We start from the raw sequence: 15,808 nt of genomic DNA, 5'->3' as shown, positions 1-15,808 counted from the left end.
GAAGTCCACGTTTCCTAGGAAACGGAGATGGGGGTGGAGGCGTTTCCGCGTGCTCTTACGTCATTACGCTACGGCGCGCAAGGCTCTGGAGTCTGGGGGAGAGGTTTGACCAATCCAAGGGGAGGGTGAGGGAGGTGACCTTTATTGAGTGTTGTCTGTGTGCTGTTATTTCCATTGGCCTTACAACGTTACGAGATTGCACGTTTTAGATGAGGAAACTGAGCCATAAGTATTTGCCGAGCTCCACGGGTTCATACGGTGTTGAAGTGGCTTTGAACTAACTTGCCTGACCACTCCTGGCCGCAGTCTCAAGCCCCAGATCCCTCCCTCTCCATCCGAGCCAGCCCTTGGCCCCATCCTGCCCGGTTGCACGGGAGTCTTAACGAAGACTGCTTGGAGACACCGGGGTAAAACCAAGCATGTTGGCATCTATCCATTCTACCCAACCAGAGTCTGCACGCAAGTTCCCGACCAACACTGGCTCGTGCGCACGCGCGGGCATGCGTGTGGGCGGGGCCTCGACCTTAGGTCCCGCCCAGTCACTGTGAGCTTCCTCTTCCGGCGAGAGGCGGGGCCCCCGCGTCCGCGGGAAACCTGGGCTGGTGGTTCTTTGCTGGGAGCAGCTGCGGGAATGGCAGGCTTGGGGAGCTTGGTCCTGCGTCCTTGGATTCGAGAACTGGTCCTGGGGTCGGATGCACTCTCAAGTCCGCAGGCGGGGCAGCTGCTTGAGGTGAGTTCCCCCTCCCCCGCCGCTTCTCAGGGCTCGGAGACCAGGGCAGGGCCCGAGGGCGGTGGGATTGACGCCAGTCGACGCCGTCAGGTGCTGCAGGAGGCCGAGGCTCCGGGTCCGTCCCGCGCCCCTGACATGTCTGATGTCGCAGCCGCGCTGCTCGTGTCTGACGGGACCCACAGTGTCCGGTGCCTAGTGACGCGGGAGGCCCTGAACGCCTCGGACTGGTGAGAGAGGCTCCGCGGGGCCTGGGGAAATCGGAGTCTAGCGGGAGAACGCGAGGCTTGAGCCGGAGGTGCGCGGGCCGCGAGCGGGCGGGGCAGTGTTCGAGCGGGCTAAGGCTGTGACAGTCGTGCTTGCGGCAGGGAGGAGAAGGAGTTCGGCTTCCGAGGGGCAGAAGGCCGGCTGCTGCTGCTGCAGGACTGTGGAGTCCGCGTCCAAGTGGCCGAAGGCGGCGCGGTGAGTAGTGAGGCTGGCTGGCTTGGGTGAGTTAATGAGCCTGGTTCCGTGACAATTCCTAACACCCGCCCCTGAACTCAATCCTTTAGCCCGCAGAGTTCTACCTCCAGGTGGACCGCTTCAGCCTGCTTCCCACAGAGCAGACCCGGGAACGGGTGATTGGTTGGTAAGTGATGCCTTCTCCCACCAGCAGTTCTCCCTACGCAGGCCTGGCTGATACAGGTCTTTTGGGTAGGAGGGCTTAGGCCCCTAGTAACAACATTGCCTACTATTCTCTTTTTTTTCCCCAGCAACCAGGACCCGGATGTGCAGAAAAAGCTCTTTGACTGTCTGGAGTGAGTATGGAATTGGGCTCTTCAGCCAGGTGTGGCTGTGTCAGGGGATGGCAGATCTGTGTAGACAGGCCTCAGGATTGTTCCTCAGGCTTGTCTTCTCTGTTTCTATAGGGAGCACCTTTCAGAATCCATCTCCCCCAGTGCAGGTACTTACAGGGGTTGGCCAGTGCCCTTAACTCCCGTAGAGTGACCTCCCCAGTCATCGCCTCTTGCTTCCTTAGTAAGCTCTTCTCCTTACCCACCCTTGCCTTTCTCCTCTAAGTTTTGGCCCATCCTCTGGTCCCCTGTTCTCAGGCCTTTCACTGTCCCAACTTCTGGATGAGGTGCAGGAGGACCAGGAGCATCGGGGGGCGCTAGTGCACCTGGCTGAGAGCTGTCTGATGCTGGCAGGCCCTTGCACAGCACCCCCTCTCACCCGCTGGGCCTCCTCCCGTCCTAGGGCAACGGTCAGTCTGGGGCTTCCCTTGGGGAATGTCAGGGTGAGGAGTTGGGCAAGGGCTAAGCTGAGAGTTTATGCCCCACAGGGAGAAGCTGTGTACACTGTCCCCAGCTCATGGCTGCACATCTCTGAGAATGACCAGCGAATTCTGAGCTCCCTGGGCCCAGGCCAGAGGGCACAGGGTAGGGAGAACTGGCGAGGGGAAGTGGGGAGTACCTGGGGGCCCAGTGCCCACAGTGCTAATTAGCTCCCCCTGACCCTCAGGCCCTGAGCTGCCACCACCAGACCCAGCTTTGCAGGACCTATCGCTGACCCTCATCTCTCCTTCCTCACCTCCTTCCTCAGGTAAGGTGGTGCTCAGGCCACAGGCATTCACTGCTACCAGCCATGTTCCCAGGCTGCTGCAAAAGGTTGCACACCCAGGTGGGGGATGAACACAGTCCCTGTAGGCCTGCCTAAACTCAGGCCACTGACCTGAGAGGGCTTTGCCCACAGTCACTCCTCTCCTTCCCAGGAACCCCAGCTTTATCCAGCCACATGTCCTCAGAGGAAAGCGGTGCCAGCATCAGCCTTCTGCCTGCCCTGTCCTTGGCTGCTGCAGACCCTGTGCAGAAAGGCAGCTCCCAAGCTGTACCAGCTATCTGTTCAGCCCCTGGCCCCCTGCCCCCCAGCTCCCCACGCCCTAGCTATGTACGCAGTTCCCCCCTGAGCTGTACCCCAAGTCTCTCAACCCTTGGCCATGTACCCAGTCCACATCAGGCCATTGTGACCAGGGCCCAGAAACCTAGCCTGGAGTTCAAGGAGCTAGGGTTGCCCCCCAAGAACTCGCAGCACGCTCCAAGGACAAAAACCACCACAGGAGCCCTGGAGTCCGGCCCTCTTTGGGTGAGCATACATGGATAATAATAGAATGGGGTAGGCCTTGGGTGGAGCCAGGAGTCGGGTGGAGGTGTAATCTTGGATGAGGGTAGGGGTCCTTATTATTCCCTCTCTGGATACCACACCACCTTCAGGACCCTCCAAAGAGGCATCATGATGGTTCTGCCTTCCAATATGAGTATGAGCCACCCTGCACCTCCCTCTGTGCCCAGGTCCGAGCTGTCAGGTGAGTGCCTAGGGCTGCCCCTATGCTTTCAGTTGCCAGTCCCTGTCCCCACTGACCTACAGCCATGGTTCTCTTCCCAGGCTCCCTCCCCAGCTCGTGGCCTGGGCCTTGCACTTTCTGATGGAACCACAGCCAGAGTCTGAGCTAACCCAGGTGTGAGGGATCATGGGGGAGGATGTATGCACACAGATCCATGCCTGGGATAGACAGTGCTCCATACTCTGCTCGTTTGAGTTTTTTAATAAAATAATCTCATGCGGCAGGAAAAGGAGAGGGTCAGGGGTTGGGGCCGCCGCCTCTTTGGTCTGTGGCTGGGGAGGGTGGGTTTGGCTCAGGGCTGGAGAGCTCTGTAGGCTGTGGGGGCAGAGGTTGGGCTCCAAGGCCAGATCCTGCAAGGGAAGGAGGAAGGGAGAGGAGGGGTGAGGACTGGACCAAGCAGTCCTGCCCCCCTCCCCCCAGCCCCCTCTTACCTAGGCCTGGAGAGGAAGGTGCCTCAAGCTTTGGTCTCCGCTTGAGGACGGGGGAGCGCTGCAGCCTCAGAGGCCGTTCTGAGAGACACAAAGACTTGGCAGGTGGGGGGCAGTTTTGCTCGGGGCTTGGTGTCTGTTGCCACCCCTTCTCCCTCACCTCCTGTGTGTGTACTCCTGAGCACACACTGTCACCTTCAGCACCTCCCCCTCCCCTTGCGTCCTCCCACCCCGGGCAGAGGTTGCTCTTCTGGAGGTGGAGTCAGGGCTAGTAGGAAGGGTTTGTCAGCCCCTTCCTCCAGGCCTTCTGGCTCCTTGACTTCTCAATCCCTTCCATCACTGTTGGCCCCCTCCAAGGACCAGAGTCACAAAGGGAGCCCTGGCGTCTACCCTCCCCCATCTCCTCCTGCACTCAAGCACACAGGGAGGTCTCCCCCCTCACCAACAGGGGCCTGGAGCTGGTCCTCATGCACAGACACTGCTCGTCGCCCTGCTGAGAGAGGCCTCGGCCTCAGCTGGCCATCTGGGGGAGGCCAGGGTATCAGGGTATGGTCTGGACAGCTATCCCCACCCCAACCCTTGCCTCCCCCATCAGGATCCCCTTCCCCATATTGGAGTGGAGGCTAGGATGCCCGCTTACCTTCATTCCTGGGGCCCAAACAAGGGTCCTCCGGGAGGCCCAAGCTGTCTGGAGAGGGGCTGGCTCTTCGTGGGCTGGGGCTGGGACAAGGGGAGGGGGGGCCGGGACCATCCTGTTGGCCCCAACCACGACCCCTGAGCTCTGCATTCAGCTGCTGCCCCAGTGTCTTCCAGCTGGTAGACTCAGGCCCTTGACTCCCCGGACCAGGTCTGCACGAGGGGTCTGCAGAGAGAATGCTATGAGCCTAACCAATGGTCTGATCCCCCTCCTGCCTACCCTTGCATGTCCCCCAACACAGACGGTGGCCCTTACTTACCAGCAGACACAGAGTGGGTGCGGGACTTGATCGAGATGGGAGGGGCCTCTGCAGAACTGTCCATAATGTCACCTGCAAGACGGGGCTGGGGGTTCAGGCACCAGCCCTTGGGAGGGAGGGGAAGAAAAACCTGGCCTCTTTCCCTTTTCCCCAGGAGCGCCAAAGCCTTGGAGACTATCTCTAAGGACAACTCCCTCACCAAAGCTGCACTGCCCTAGCACGGGGTCCCACTTACCATCGGAGCCAGCCTTCTTGATCTCTCCATCCTTGCTCTGTAGGAAACAGGGAAGTCAAGCTCAGTTGTCCTCGCCTTGTTCTTTCTTCATTCTTATAACTACCAGTAAATGCCCACCAGGAGATGCTGGGATGGGTGAAGAGGAAGCTGACGTAACCCATGGGTGGTGATGAGAGGCTGGAAGTAGCTCCCGACAGAGGAACACGTTACAAGGCACTGAGATGCACCGGGTGAAACACAGTGAGATGAAAGAAGGGAACAGGGCTGAGGGGTTGGGGCAGGGTTAGGAGGCAGGGCACTATCTTGAGAGGAAGTCCCTGGAGGATTTGCTGTTTGAAATGCAGGTGGCAAGGTCAGGGTTGTGTTCGATCTACAGAGGAAGGACCATCCCAGCTCCAAGGAGGAGGTAGCAGTGGCCAGGGCAGAAGCCATGAAGGAAGGAAGGCTGAAGCTGCTATTTTGAGAAGGAGGGAGTAGAACTGATAGAGCCGTCTGTGTGTCATGAGTCTCCTTCTGGTCACATATGTCACCCACAGACTGCCACATATCACCTGCCCCCTCACTTTGCACTTGTGTCCCTCCCAACTTACTTGCTTCCTCTTGCCTTCAGCACTCCCGCTGCCTCTGCTCACACCGATCCTTTGCAGCATCACTTGTACCCGCTGTTCAAAGGATGGGGCCAGCTCTGTGTCTCCCCGCTCCAGGGGCCGTCGCTGAGGACAGAGAAGCCCAAATGGAGAGAGCGCCCACTGCCTCAGTCTTAGCAGAGCCCTCATCCCTTGTGACCAGGCCTACCTTGTCAGGTCTGGCACCCAGAGATTCTTCCCCCTCCTCCTCAGCAGGCAGTAGTATCATCGAATAGGCTTTGCTTTCCCGAGTGTAACGAGGCCGGCTCCTGCGGGCAGGATCAGGGCTGCTGGTGCCCCCCTCAGCCCCACCAGGCTCCTCACCACGGCCAGGACGGGCTGGTGGCCGCAACAGGTCTCCAAGTGTGGTCTTTCGAGTACGGGGAGCTGCCCCAGGGCTGGTCTCTAGATCAGGCCGTGGTCCCCGTGTTGAACGAGGCTTCTTGAAGGCAAAGAGGGTACCCAGCTTCTTCCGCAGTGTACGAGGAACAGGGGTGGCACCCCCCTCGTTGGCTGGGTCTTCTTCAGGGACCCAGCTGTGGGAATAGCCAGCAGTGAGTGGGAAGGCCTATGGAACATCCCACCCTCTCCCACCCCCTACAACTGCCCCTCACTCACAGGCGATCATGCTGGATCAGCCTTTTGGAGAAGAATTCCTCCACGCCCTCGTCCACACGGGCACTGAGCCCATTCCCTTCCTGCGGCAGGGCTGGGGGGACCTGGGGGACACCACAGGGTCAGGGCTGAGCCCAACCATGAATTCTTTCCACCCCTTGTCCAGCAGCCTAGCCTGGACAACCCCAGGACCTGGGAGCTGGAATGACCCTAAGGAGCTACTGACAAACATTCGTGCTGTCCAGCTGGTGGGCAGAGATGCTGGTTTCATATATCCCGTTCACCAGTAGTTGGCCCTGGACACATACACCCAGCCCACACCTGTTCTTGTCCCATGGAGTACCCTACACACCCTCAACCATCAGGCTAGAACCCACAGGCCCCCTGGGTCACACATTCCCGTTTGCCACCCCTTCCGCTCCAAACAGTTCCCCGCAGTACCCTCCACCCCCACCCCACCCGGCCTGCTGGCAGCTCAGCAGCGCCTGCTGCTGCGTCAGACCCTCTGGGGGCCTCGAGCTGACTCTGCCTGCTGCCCTGTGTCCACTGCCCCCATCAGTACCCAGCGCACACATACACCTCCCCACATAAACACCCAATGGACCTGCGGTAGATGCAGGATTGTCCCCACAGCCTGAGGCCCAGCATCTTTCAGTAACCCTGGGAGAGGGAGGATAAGATGGACACCCTCCCTCGCACATCCTTCCATGCAGAGGGCCAACCCAAGATGCAGTCCTAAACTGAGATGTACCCCCAATGAAATCCACATGCTCATGACCCTCCATAGTAACGGCCTGGGGAAGGGGTGGCCAAGAATAAGCCAAGTCGTGGCAGTACGACCAGGTGGTCTTGGACCCCTAAAATCCACCTCCCTAGCCTCCATCACTCCTGAGGAGAGGAGAGGCCACCCATGACCCCCAATTCCACAAGCTCTAGAGTGGGGGAAGGGCACTCACCTGGGGGCCCCCCGGCGGCGGCCGGTGGTGGTGCTGGCGCCGTGGCCGCGGCCGGGCCCGGGTCGGATGGCGCAGGGGCTGTCCAGCGGGTGGCAGGTCCATCCGAGGCAACGGGCCGGCCTGAGGCCCGGGGGTGGCGGGGCTCGGAGAGCCACGCGCAGAAGGCCGCCTGCGGCTCCGCATCTTCCCCTGGCCCGGAGCCGCCAGCTCGGGCTCCGGTTCCTCAGCAGCACCTAAGGGGAGAGCACCAGAGGAGCACCGAGCAGCAAACCCGAGGAGGTGGTGGCAGCGGAGCTTGGGCGGCGGGGGACCCGCCCAGGGCGCGGGGAGGGGCCCGGCTACGCCACCCGCCCCCGGCCCCTCCCCCCCGCCACCGCTGTCCGTGGTGCTGAGCGCGGTCCCGAGCGGCGCGGCTCTGCGCTGCCACCAAGCATGCGCATCCTGGGGGTAGGAAAAGGGGTGGGGGAGGCGAATGGAGACAGTGTCCGGATCCTGGTCTGCTCAAGTCTTGCTTCAGGCTGACCATAGCAGACCCCAACCTGCAAATTGCACAGAGGGCCTGGGCTGGCTTACTCAAGGGTCAGGGATTTCCTAGGACAAGACTGAATGAATGTGTAGAGGTCCCCGGATCTAATGGAGAGCTTTCAGCCCAACCTAGTTAACTCCCCTTGCCCCCAGACCCTGACTTACTGTGAGTAGAGGGAACCAGGTAAAGACATTGGCTGGATTCAGGCCATTTCTGTGGAGGACTGTCATCCTAGTGGGGAGGGCAGAAACTCAGCCTGGGACACAGGGAAGCTGCGTCCCAGCCTTCTACACTTCATAACAAGTTGGGAAGATCTAGAGTTCTAGGACCATGTACCTTCTCCTCTTCGTCCTCCTCCTTTTCCTTCACCTCCTCAGGGAAGAAAAGACCTTCCAATTCCCCAGGTCCAAGGGGGCTGGGCTCACCTCCATCCAGTGCTGGTATGGCAAGAGGCATTGCCACTGTTGCCTGCTGAGCCAGACTCTCCACCTGCAACACCAGGCACCCCAAAGAGGGGCAACTGGGCCTCAGCCATAGTCCCTTCAGTCCTAAAGGAACCCTGAAATACCCCTGGGCCACATGATCCCAAAAGACATTATAGAACCCCTGTAAGGCAATGGCCAGGTCACTGTTTGTGTGTGCGCATGCGCACACGCATGCATGTGCACAATTCTCCCTCACCAGCCGATCCCGGGCTGCATTCAGCCCCTCTAGAGCCTGAGCCACAATGCTCTCTGCCAAGGTCCCTGTGACTGACAGCCGCATATCCCTGAGAGCAAGAGAGAGCAAGGGTTAATGCGCTATCTCTGCCCAGTCCTGTTCAGTCCAGCCCAGCCCAGGCCCATCCAGTGTACCTGAGCCTAGTGAAGGCATCTTGCAGCAGGTGCTCTGGGAGCAGCTCTGGGAGGCCCCTTGAGCCCACCAGGACCCCCTCTAGCTGCTCCCTCCACCTGGGTCCCTGTAGCATCTGTGGGCAGAGGCTCCTTGTTGTGTCCAGTGTCGCCTGAGTGAAGTCCTGGGCAAAGATCAGAGCATGAAGAGTGTGGCCTGAGGCTCCAACCCCCACAGAACACTGACACAAGGGATATCACAGTTGAACCTATGAGATAGGGATCAAGCCTATATATGGATATGTGGCTGGGGCAAGGGTACCATCCTACCTGAATATCCTTGCGGCAGACCTCGCCCACCTGTCTTAGGAGGCCCTCTAGCTTCTGCCGCAGCTGCCACTGATGACTTGGGGAGCTCCCAGCCTCATAGAGAATTGGGAGAATCTGGAGGCCAAGGAAGAGAAGGAGTTGCAAGTTGACACCTGATTAAGAGGGGAAGGGTCCTTGCAGCAGCGGTGGGGAAGGGGTGCTCACACTGAGAGAGAAGTTGGCATTTTGGATGGCATCCTCCGCCTGGTGCACAGCAGCTTCACCCTGAGGCCCAGCCCCACAGCCCAGTAGCTCCACATGCTCCTGCACTGACTGACACAGTTCATTCACTTCCTGGGGGGGGGGGAGGCGCGCATCAAGAATCAGTGCCATCCTAGCTCCCTCCAGCCTCCCGGACTCTGACTGCTTCCTTCCCAGGGTCTCCAACAGGGTGAGTGAGGTCCTGAAGCCAATACTATCAGGCCAGCCACTCAGGAACCCTATCTCTTCAAGGGGGGCAAGCAGTGTCCCCTTTGGATCATTTTAGGAACTTTATATATACTTCCTAAGTGTCCAATCTTTTCTATGTTTTAGAAACTCAGTCTGCTTACTAGCCACATGGAGGACAGACTGAGGTGGGCAGAAAAGGGACTGAGGAGCCACAGACGAAGGCCCAGGGAAGCAAGAGATATTTGGGGTGGAAGTGAGGAGCAGTGTGTTTGAGAATTAGCAGAGATAGGACCAAGGAGCTCTGTGGGGGCTGTAATGTGGCCAGGAGAGACCTGACCCAAACCTCTGTCCACAGCACTTGGTGAGTGTGAGCACCAATGAGAATGGGTTCTAGGGTAGAGAGAGGAGTTTGTGGGAAGTGATGAGGTCACTTGAAGGTGTATAGAATGTGAAGCCCCCACAGGATGTCTGGGTCAAGATGCCTTGGCTTTAAAGCCTGAGAAAGAAGTGGGATTTAGGAATGGATAGGTGGGAACATCTCACAAAACCAAGGTAGTGGAGGGAGATGAAGCCAGAAAAAGAGTTGCTGAGTTTGGCCCCAGCAGAGGTCGGTGGAGAAGACAGCCCTGCAAAAGGGAAGTCACAGATGGGGCTACAATCAGCGAGGGGTGAGGGGAGAATTAAGCGAGGATTTTTTAAATACCTCCCATCTCGAACAGGTGAATCTATTTAAATGCTTTTAAAAGGCATCCAGGGGTGTTATTGGGGGAGCTACCAAAAAGAGGGACTTGTCCTGGAGAGCATAATTCAGGCACCCTAGCCCCAAGAAAGTCAGACGCTCAAACTCATGGAGGATTCCAGACACCACAGCTCTTCCCACTCCCTATCTTCTGTACCTACTCAAGGTTGAGGGAGGGGACACTAACCTGCTCCGAGGGGTCTGAGACCAGACCAGGTGGCTGTGGACAGGAGGTGCGGTCAGAAGAGTCATGGTCCGCATGGTTATTCCTCAAAAGACAGGCTTGGATCTGCGCATAAGGGATATTGACAAGTGGCAGGAGGGAGGCGGGGCCGCAGGGCAGGGGAGGAGAGAGGAACCCAACCTGATGCACTGCACGTGCGGTCAGTTCCGGGCGGCTGCGATGTGCCTGGGCCACGTCGTTCAGTGGCAGAGGCATGGCCCTCAGGCTGCGGTTCTGCTCCAGGGCCTCTGCCACGTCCAGCAGGCCCAGAGCAGATGTGTGGTTCCGGTCCCAGACCACAGACCTGGGCCAGGCCTGGCTTCAGTCAGGGTGGAGCTCCACAAGGCTCCACCCAACCCCGCTGGCCTTGTCCATTCACCTCGCGTCCCAGTCCCCAGCATTTGTCCCTCCACATTCAGCCCCACCCCTTAGCCCAGTAAGGCCCCCCCGCCACGCCCTCCTCCCCTCTGACCCCGCCCACCGGAGCCTTGTGTTGACCCGAAGTGCTTTAGCCAGCATTTTGGCGCCGGTGTCCCCCATGGCGTTGCCGCTGATATCCAGCGCCGTCAGGTTAGGATTGGTGCCCAGGGCCCGGAGCAGGACGCTGGAGGCCAGCTTCAGCCGCGACTCAGCCACGGACAGAGACTGCAGGGGCTGGAGTTTTTAAAAAAACAAAACCAAACCAAACCATTTGGGTTTGGAATCAGCGGTCAGCAAGCAGGGTCTGAGGGAGCAGGAGTCACAGGGGTCGGTCCATTGCTGAGGATCCCTCATGGTCCCAAGAACTCACACAGTCGTCATCCTGCATAAGCTGGACAATCCGGTGCAGGACGTCGTCCAGTGTCTCCCTGTGGGGTAGGGGCCGTGGTTTGGAAGGACCTGGGCAGGGTGGTGGAGTGCTGTCTGGGAGGTCCGGGAGCGAGTGGGATGGGGGCTCACTTGCACCGAACGTTGAAGTTCCTTCCAAGTGCCACATGTCGTAGGGACCGACTCCTCCCGATGGCCAGCACCAGCGTCACCATGTCTGAGCCGAAGCCTAGGGGTGGCTCGGGTCAAGCATCAGGAGAGGCTGAGGGGGTGGGGACGGGGTGGGAACTGGGTGGGCAGTGGGAGGGTGGGTTTCGGGGAGGCCTCACCATTATCCGCCAGATCCAGGGAGCTCACTGCGCCAGCGTCACACACTAAGTCCTGTATCACCTGAGCGCCCGCTGAGCGCAGCTGAAGGTGGAAGGTGGGGCACGTTCAGAGCAACGAGACACAGGTGCGGAGGCTCAGGCGCCCGAGGGCCCGCGCTCCCGCCTCGCAGCCCCACGCCGCGTATGGGCCCACTGCCTGCTCACGTCTCGGGCCGGGCTCTCACCTCGCAAGCGCTGAGGTCCAGGTGCAGGTCGCCCGTGTGCGTGTTGAGTGCGAGGCCTTCCAAAAGGGCCCTGGGAGGGGTTGTCACAGGGGGTGGCGGGAGCTGGGAAAGGGGGCCCCAGGGCGCGAACGAATACCAAGAAGGAAGGGCCAGGATGCCAAGAGGTCGTGGGGGCGATAGGAGCGGGGTGAGGCTCTGGGGGCCAGGCCTGGGTGGTGGCCGCACGCGTAGCCGTGGGGGCGTAGCCGTGGGCAGCGACACTGACCTGAGCGCGTCGGGCGGCAGCTTGCAGCCCGCCAGGCCCAGGTGCCGAAGCGTCCCCGCCCGGCTGAGGAAGAGTTGCAGCGCGGCCGGCGCAGCGCGGGACTTCCTGGGGTGGGCGAGCGGGAGGAGTGGGCTTCCGGGCGCGGGGAGGCGGCTCCCGGCAGGCTCCCCCACCCACCCCCGCNCCCGCCCGGACCCGCCCCCTTACGTGCGGGAGAAGACGTTCCTCGAGGCGTCCAGGTGGCTGAGACAGGTGCAGCAGCCGCGCGCCAGCGCTGCGAAGAGCTGCGGGAGGAAGGTGCGGGCTACACCGACGGAGGACCGAGCACCCCGCCCCCGGTCTACCCTCAGGCCTTGGGCCCGGCCACCGGCCCTACAGATGATCTCCCCGCGGACCACCCTCTCACAGTGTCCAAGGCCGTGTCGGTGCCCGCGAGATTCAGGAACGTCAGAACATTAGGACGGCTCAGGAAACTATAGAGGCCCTGATGGGAGGATGAGGGTGGGAGGCAGTCAGGGATCACCTCACCAAGAGCTCCCTGACATCCCACTGCCCCAAGTCATTGCCTCTAAAGACAACCACTCACCCCATTGTCCTCCGAAGCCCCCAGTGCCCCAGGGTTCCCAGAAAGGTCCAAGTGGGTCAGGACAGTGTCAAAGGCCACATTGGAAGCCAGTGCCCGGCCTAGAGACCTCATTCCTGGTGGCAGAGGAGGGAGTGGCTCAGCAATCAGGCAGATCCACCCCCACCCTGCCCCCTGCCTACCCCACTTACCTCGAGGTGTCAACCCTGTCTGCGCTAGGCTGAGTCTCCTTAGGGCTCCTGGACAATGCTCTAGGTGTCTGCTGAGAGCAGTCATGCCTAGGGAAGGGGGTAGCTGTGTGGCTCTCACCTCCTCCAGCACCGGCCCCCTGGGGTTCCCTAGGTTCAGCCGTACCTCGGTCATCCAGCAGGTTCCCTGTTAGGCTAAGCTCCCGGAGGGCAGAGCTTGAGTGCCCTGCCAGTGCCTGGGCCAGTCGCCGGACAAAGTCTCTGGGGACCAGACCCCAGGTGTGAGACTCTGACCCTGGATTCCCATCCCCTCCCCAGGCCACAAACCTCCCATTCCCAAGCTCCCAGACTCCTGTCCCCAAGCCCTACCCTGTCCCCCTTACCCCCTCAGGCCACAGTTCTCCAGCACTAGCTCCTCCAGGTGGGACGACTGACTCATCATGTGCAGAATCTGTTCTGAGACCTCAAGGCTCTGAGAACCAGAGTGGGGGCTCAGTAGATTGCACCCTGGTCCCCGTACCCTTGGCCCCTCCCTGCCCCTATACTCTCACCAGCTTCATGTCCACGCAGGAGAGGCACTGGAACCACAGGTTGTAGGACAGGGCGGCCACACTCAAGGCCAGGTCCCTGGGTGGGAAAAGGGGCAGGGTCAGAGTTCAGGTCCCTCCAGACAGATCCTAGGCCCAGCATCCACCTCCATGGAGAGGCCAAGGCTCAAGAATGTGGGTCATGGGATCTCCCTCCCTTCCCACTCCTGGCAGGCCACAGACCGACTGCCCAGATGGCTGAAGTCACATAGGCTGAAGTGGCGGCAGCCCTGACGATGGTAGATGGTGTCCACATCCTGGATGGGAAGAAGATGTCTCCAACTGGCTTGGGGTCACAAGGGGAAAGGGGACCCGATGCACATGGGGGATCAGATGTCTCCAGAGCCCCCCAAGGAGGGCCCTACTCTCACCCACTGAATCTCTTCTCGGAAAGGGAAGCCATTGTAGTCACACAGAGCCTCATATGTCTCCAAGAAGCCACCTGGGGGGAGGTGCCAGGGGTATAATGGGGTGAGGAGGAGAGAGACAGAAGGTCAGAGAGGGAGGAAAATCGGACCCGAGCTGCATGATGGCTGTGCTTTGAGTGACTCTGTTCAGTTTGGGAGATCCCCAATTCAGGAATCTGGGGCTGCAGGATGGGGGTAGGCTGGAAGCCCTGTGTGGCCTTTTCTTGGCCCTCACCACAGGGGCTGCTGGGCGCACTGTCCTCAGAGGGGCTGCTTCTCTCCAGCCGAGCCAGCATGGTGGGGGATGTGGGCCTCCGGAATAGCTTCCTGGGGAGGGGGAGAAGGGGACAAGGGACTTGTAGCCCCTGGGATGGGAGGCAACCCACTTGTGTCATCCAGAGCACACCCCTGCTGCCCTCCTTTCCTGCTGGTCCCTTGTTGCTGGGCCTCACCCAAGGCTGGAGCGAGGGAAGACCTTCTTGATGGCTGCGGCAATGTGCTGGGCCAGCTGTTCCAGGGCAGCCACACCAGGAAACTCCAGGACCAGCTCAGGCAGGGACTCTAGCTCAAAAGTCACCTGGGGAAGGAGGGCTGCTGGGTTGGGCTCCATGTGTGGGCTCAGGGGAGGGGGTGGTGTACTAGCTGTCTGCAGGCCATGGAGGTGGGGTACTAGCTGTCTCACCTGAGGGGGTGTCTCCTGCAGCGCCATGGCCTGGACTTCCAGGTAGCTGAATGTGCAGTCCACCTATGGAGAGCCAGAATCAGCTGGAACCAAGGCCCTAGCCCCACCTTCCTGGGATCCCAGTCCTCTGTGCTGCTGGGAGCTCAGAGCCAGCCCTACCAGCTCTGGAGCCCAGTGCTGTTGGAAGGGCAGAGACCACAGGACAACACAGACAACTTGGCTGGCACAACCATCGCCAAGGAAGCTGCTGGAGGGCAAGGTAGGGGTGGCAGTCAGCCCCTGGCACTCACCCTCAGGGGGAGGCAGGTGTGGAGCAGGTAAGCTCTCCATCGCAGCAATGCCTGGGGGGAGAAAGTGTCTGACACCCTGGGCAGGCCAAGAGGCTCTTTTTGCCTGGGCCCCAGTGGCCCTCCCAGGCTCTGCCCCCTGCCATACCAGGACATGACCTCGCTCAGCACCCTCCCGCTCTGGTAGCCAGGTTTTCAGCAGCAGCTCGGCCTCCTTGGGCCACAGGAACCTGGTGATCTCGCCTGTGGAACGGCAGCCTGCTGGGTGATTTGGTCCTCCAGCGGAGGTCAACTCATGCCCATGGGCTGTACCAGGCCTGTGGCCTGGGCTCATCTATGGGCCAGCAAGGAAGGAGTGGAGTGGATGTGGGGGCGCCAAGCTCTTCCCAGGAGCAGAGACAACTGCTTGCAGGTGCCCGCGTACACTGGGTGTGCTCTGACTTTGGAGCTGAGTCGGCGGGAAGGGCCAGCGCTTACCTTTCAGCTCACAGGATATGCCGTCGGGGGTCTGGGCCATGGGGCCGGACCGGGCCGCCGGGTGGCCCAAGGAGCTCAGAGGAGAAACAGTTGCGGGCGGGCGCGCACACAGGAAGCCTGGGGGCCCTGGCCCGCACTGCAGCCACCTGCTCCTCCTGCAGCGGAAGGTACGCGCTGCTTCCTGCCAGGCCGCCCCCAGCCCGGCTCCTCCCCGCCCCGGCCTCCGGGGGCCAGGAGACGTAGGAGGGGGGCAGAGTCCCAGCTGTCCGCCCGCCCTGTCGCGCAGGAGCTACTCTGGCAGGGCAGACAAGGGGTAGGGGTTGGGTGGCCGGGAGGGTCGCGCGTGTGGCGCACGCCTCTCGCTGTTCCTAGCCCCCTACTTCCACCCCGCGCCGCAGTCCCTGCCGGGAGCACCAGGGGGCGCTGCCCGCTCGGGGATCCCTGCGGCCCACCAGCGTTCGTCCACTCCAAAACCCAGCTGGGGAGGTGGACTGGGGGCCGGCCGGGAGGGGCGTCTATTCAACAAGGAGCATTGGATCTCTCCCAGAATCTCTCCCAACACCCGGGTCCTAACCTGAAGGATCTAATCTGTTCCTCCTTAATCTGGAGTCTGTGACACCGCCGGAGATCCACCAACTTTTTTTTTTTTTTTTTTTTAACGTAATCTCTACGGGTACTGGAACTCATGGTCCCGAGCTCAAGAGTCGCATGCTGTACCAACTGAGCCAGCCAGGCGTCCCGGAAATCCACCAGCTTTTGAAAAGGCAGAAAAAATGCCAGATGGGCTCAGGCGCCCATCTCTGCAACTCGGCTTCCTCAGCCAGCATTCATCAGGTGCAGGCTGGATGAAGGCTGGAAGGTGGGAAGTACCCTCTGGGGGCAGCCCTGGGCTAAGGGCTGGGGTGAGCAAAGGCCCGGTACATGGTGGTCCTCCATGTGTCTGCATCCTCTCCCTTCCACAGGACCTAACCT

At 60.5% G+C, this 15,808-nt stretch overlaps 2 protein-coding genes across 9 annotated transcripts; one reads left to right on the top strand and one right to left on the bottom strand.

Annotated features, from left to right (window-relative positions):
- The first annotated feature begins 289 nt into the window (after positions 1-289).
- On the top strand, positions 290-4,790 carry ACD (ACD shelterin complex subunit and telomerase recruitment factor). 2 transcript variants are annotated; one of them, XM_034638236.1, is made up of 13 exons: positions 543-730; positions 821-957; positions 1,096-1,189; positions 1,279-1,355; positions 1,480-1,524; positions 1,636-1,670; positions 1,819-1,970; positions 2,049-2,145; positions 2,228-2,308; positions 2,478-2,848; positions 2,977-3,068; positions 3,149-3,221; positions 4,646-4,790. In XM_034638236.1, exons 1-13 carry the CDS (start codon positions 632-634, stop codon positions 4,673-4,675), a joined length of 1,383 nt encoding a protein of 460 aa, XP_034494127.1. In that variant the 5' UTR covers positions 543-631; the 3' UTR covers positions 4,676-4,790. The 2 variants fall into 2 exon arrangements, with proteins under 2 accessions (XP_011222236.2, XP_034494127.1); XM_011223934.3 differs by lacking the exon at positions 4,646-4,790 and having other exon boundaries at positions 290-730; positions 3,149-3,336.
- On the bottom strand, positions 3,288-15,243 carry CARMIL2 (capping protein regulator and myosin 1 linker 2). 7 transcript variants are annotated; one of them, XM_034638225.1, is made up of 39 exons: positions 14,837-15,238; positions 14,508-14,602; positions 14,363-14,413; positions 14,073-14,135; positions 13,843-13,967; positions 13,626-13,717; positions 13,355-13,425; positions 13,167-13,240; positions 12,948-13,023; positions 12,780-12,868; positions 12,563-12,657; positions 12,400-12,486; positions 12,212-12,324; positions 12,032-12,109; positions 11,833-11,909; positions 11,626-11,730; positions 11,361-11,430; positions 11,137-11,218; positions 10,940-11,036; positions 10,791-10,848; positions 10,473-10,654; positions 10,142-10,304; positions 9,965-10,066; positions 8,814-8,942; positions 8,610-8,723; positions 8,304-8,464; positions 8,131-8,218; positions 7,786-7,938; positions 7,614-7,680; positions 6,924-7,156; positions 5,971-6,071; positions 5,522-5,888; positions 5,317-5,439; positions 4,727-4,763; positions 4,492-4,563; positions 4,176-4,397; positions 3,978-4,028; positions 3,539-3,616; positions 3,288-3,457 (listed from the first exon to the last, which is right to left on the bottom strand). In XM_034638225.1, the coding sequence occupies exons 1-39, from the start codon at positions 14,874-14,876 to the stop codon at positions 3,345-3,347; spliced, it is 4,194 nt and encodes a 1,397-aa protein (XP_034494116.1). In that variant the 5' UTR covers positions 14,877-15,238; the 3' UTR covers positions 3,288-3,344. The 7 variants fall into 7 exon arrangements, with proteins under 7 accessions (XP_034494116.1, XP_034494114.1, XP_034494115.1 ...); XM_034638223.1 differs by having other exon boundaries at positions 3,978-4,058; positions 14,837-15,236; XM_034638224.1 differs by having other exon boundaries at positions 3,978-4,058; positions 10,482-10,654; positions 14,837-15,235.
- Between the last annotated feature and the right edge of the window lie 565 nt (positions 15,244-15,808).

The sequence above is a fragment of the Ailuropoda melanoleuca genome, chromosome 12 (genome assembly GCF_002007445.2).
Source record: "Ailuropoda melanoleuca isolate Jingjing chromosome 12, ASM200744v2, whole genome shotgun sequence".
NCBI lineage: Eukaryota > Metazoa > Chordata > Mammalia > Carnivora > Ursidae > Ailuropoda > Ailuropoda melanoleuca.
This window is presented reverse-complemented; position numbering and strand designations above follow the sequence as displayed.

Excerpts from the sequence above, each read along its gene's own strand:
- CARMIL2 (XM_034638223.1), bottom strand. The coding sequence starts at position 14,876 with ATGGCCCAGACCCCCGACGGCATATCCTGTGAGCTGAAAG. Across the intron at positions 11,910-12,031 it reads CCGACACGGCCTTGGACACT|CTCTTCGCAGCGCTGGCGCG; the intron begins GTGAGAGGGTGG and ends TTCCTCCCGCAG. Across the intron at positions 7,939-8,130 it reads ATGCAGCCCGGGATCGGCTG|GTGGAGAGTCTGGCTCAGCA; the intron begins GTGAGGGAGAAT and ends CTGGTGTTGCAG.
- ACD (XM_034638236.1), top strand. The coding sequence starts at position 632 with ATGGCAGGCTTGGGGAGCTTGGTCCTGCGTCCTTGGATTCGAGAACTG. Across the intron at positions 1,525-1,635 it reads AAGCTCTTTGACTGTCTGGA|GGAGCACCTTTCAGAATCCA; the intron begins GTGAGTATGGAA and ends CTGTTTCTATAG. Across the intron at positions 2,146-2,227 it reads CCCAGGCCAGAGGGCACAGG|GCCCTGAGCTGCCACCACCA; the intron begins GTAGGGAGAACT and ends CCTGACCCTCAG.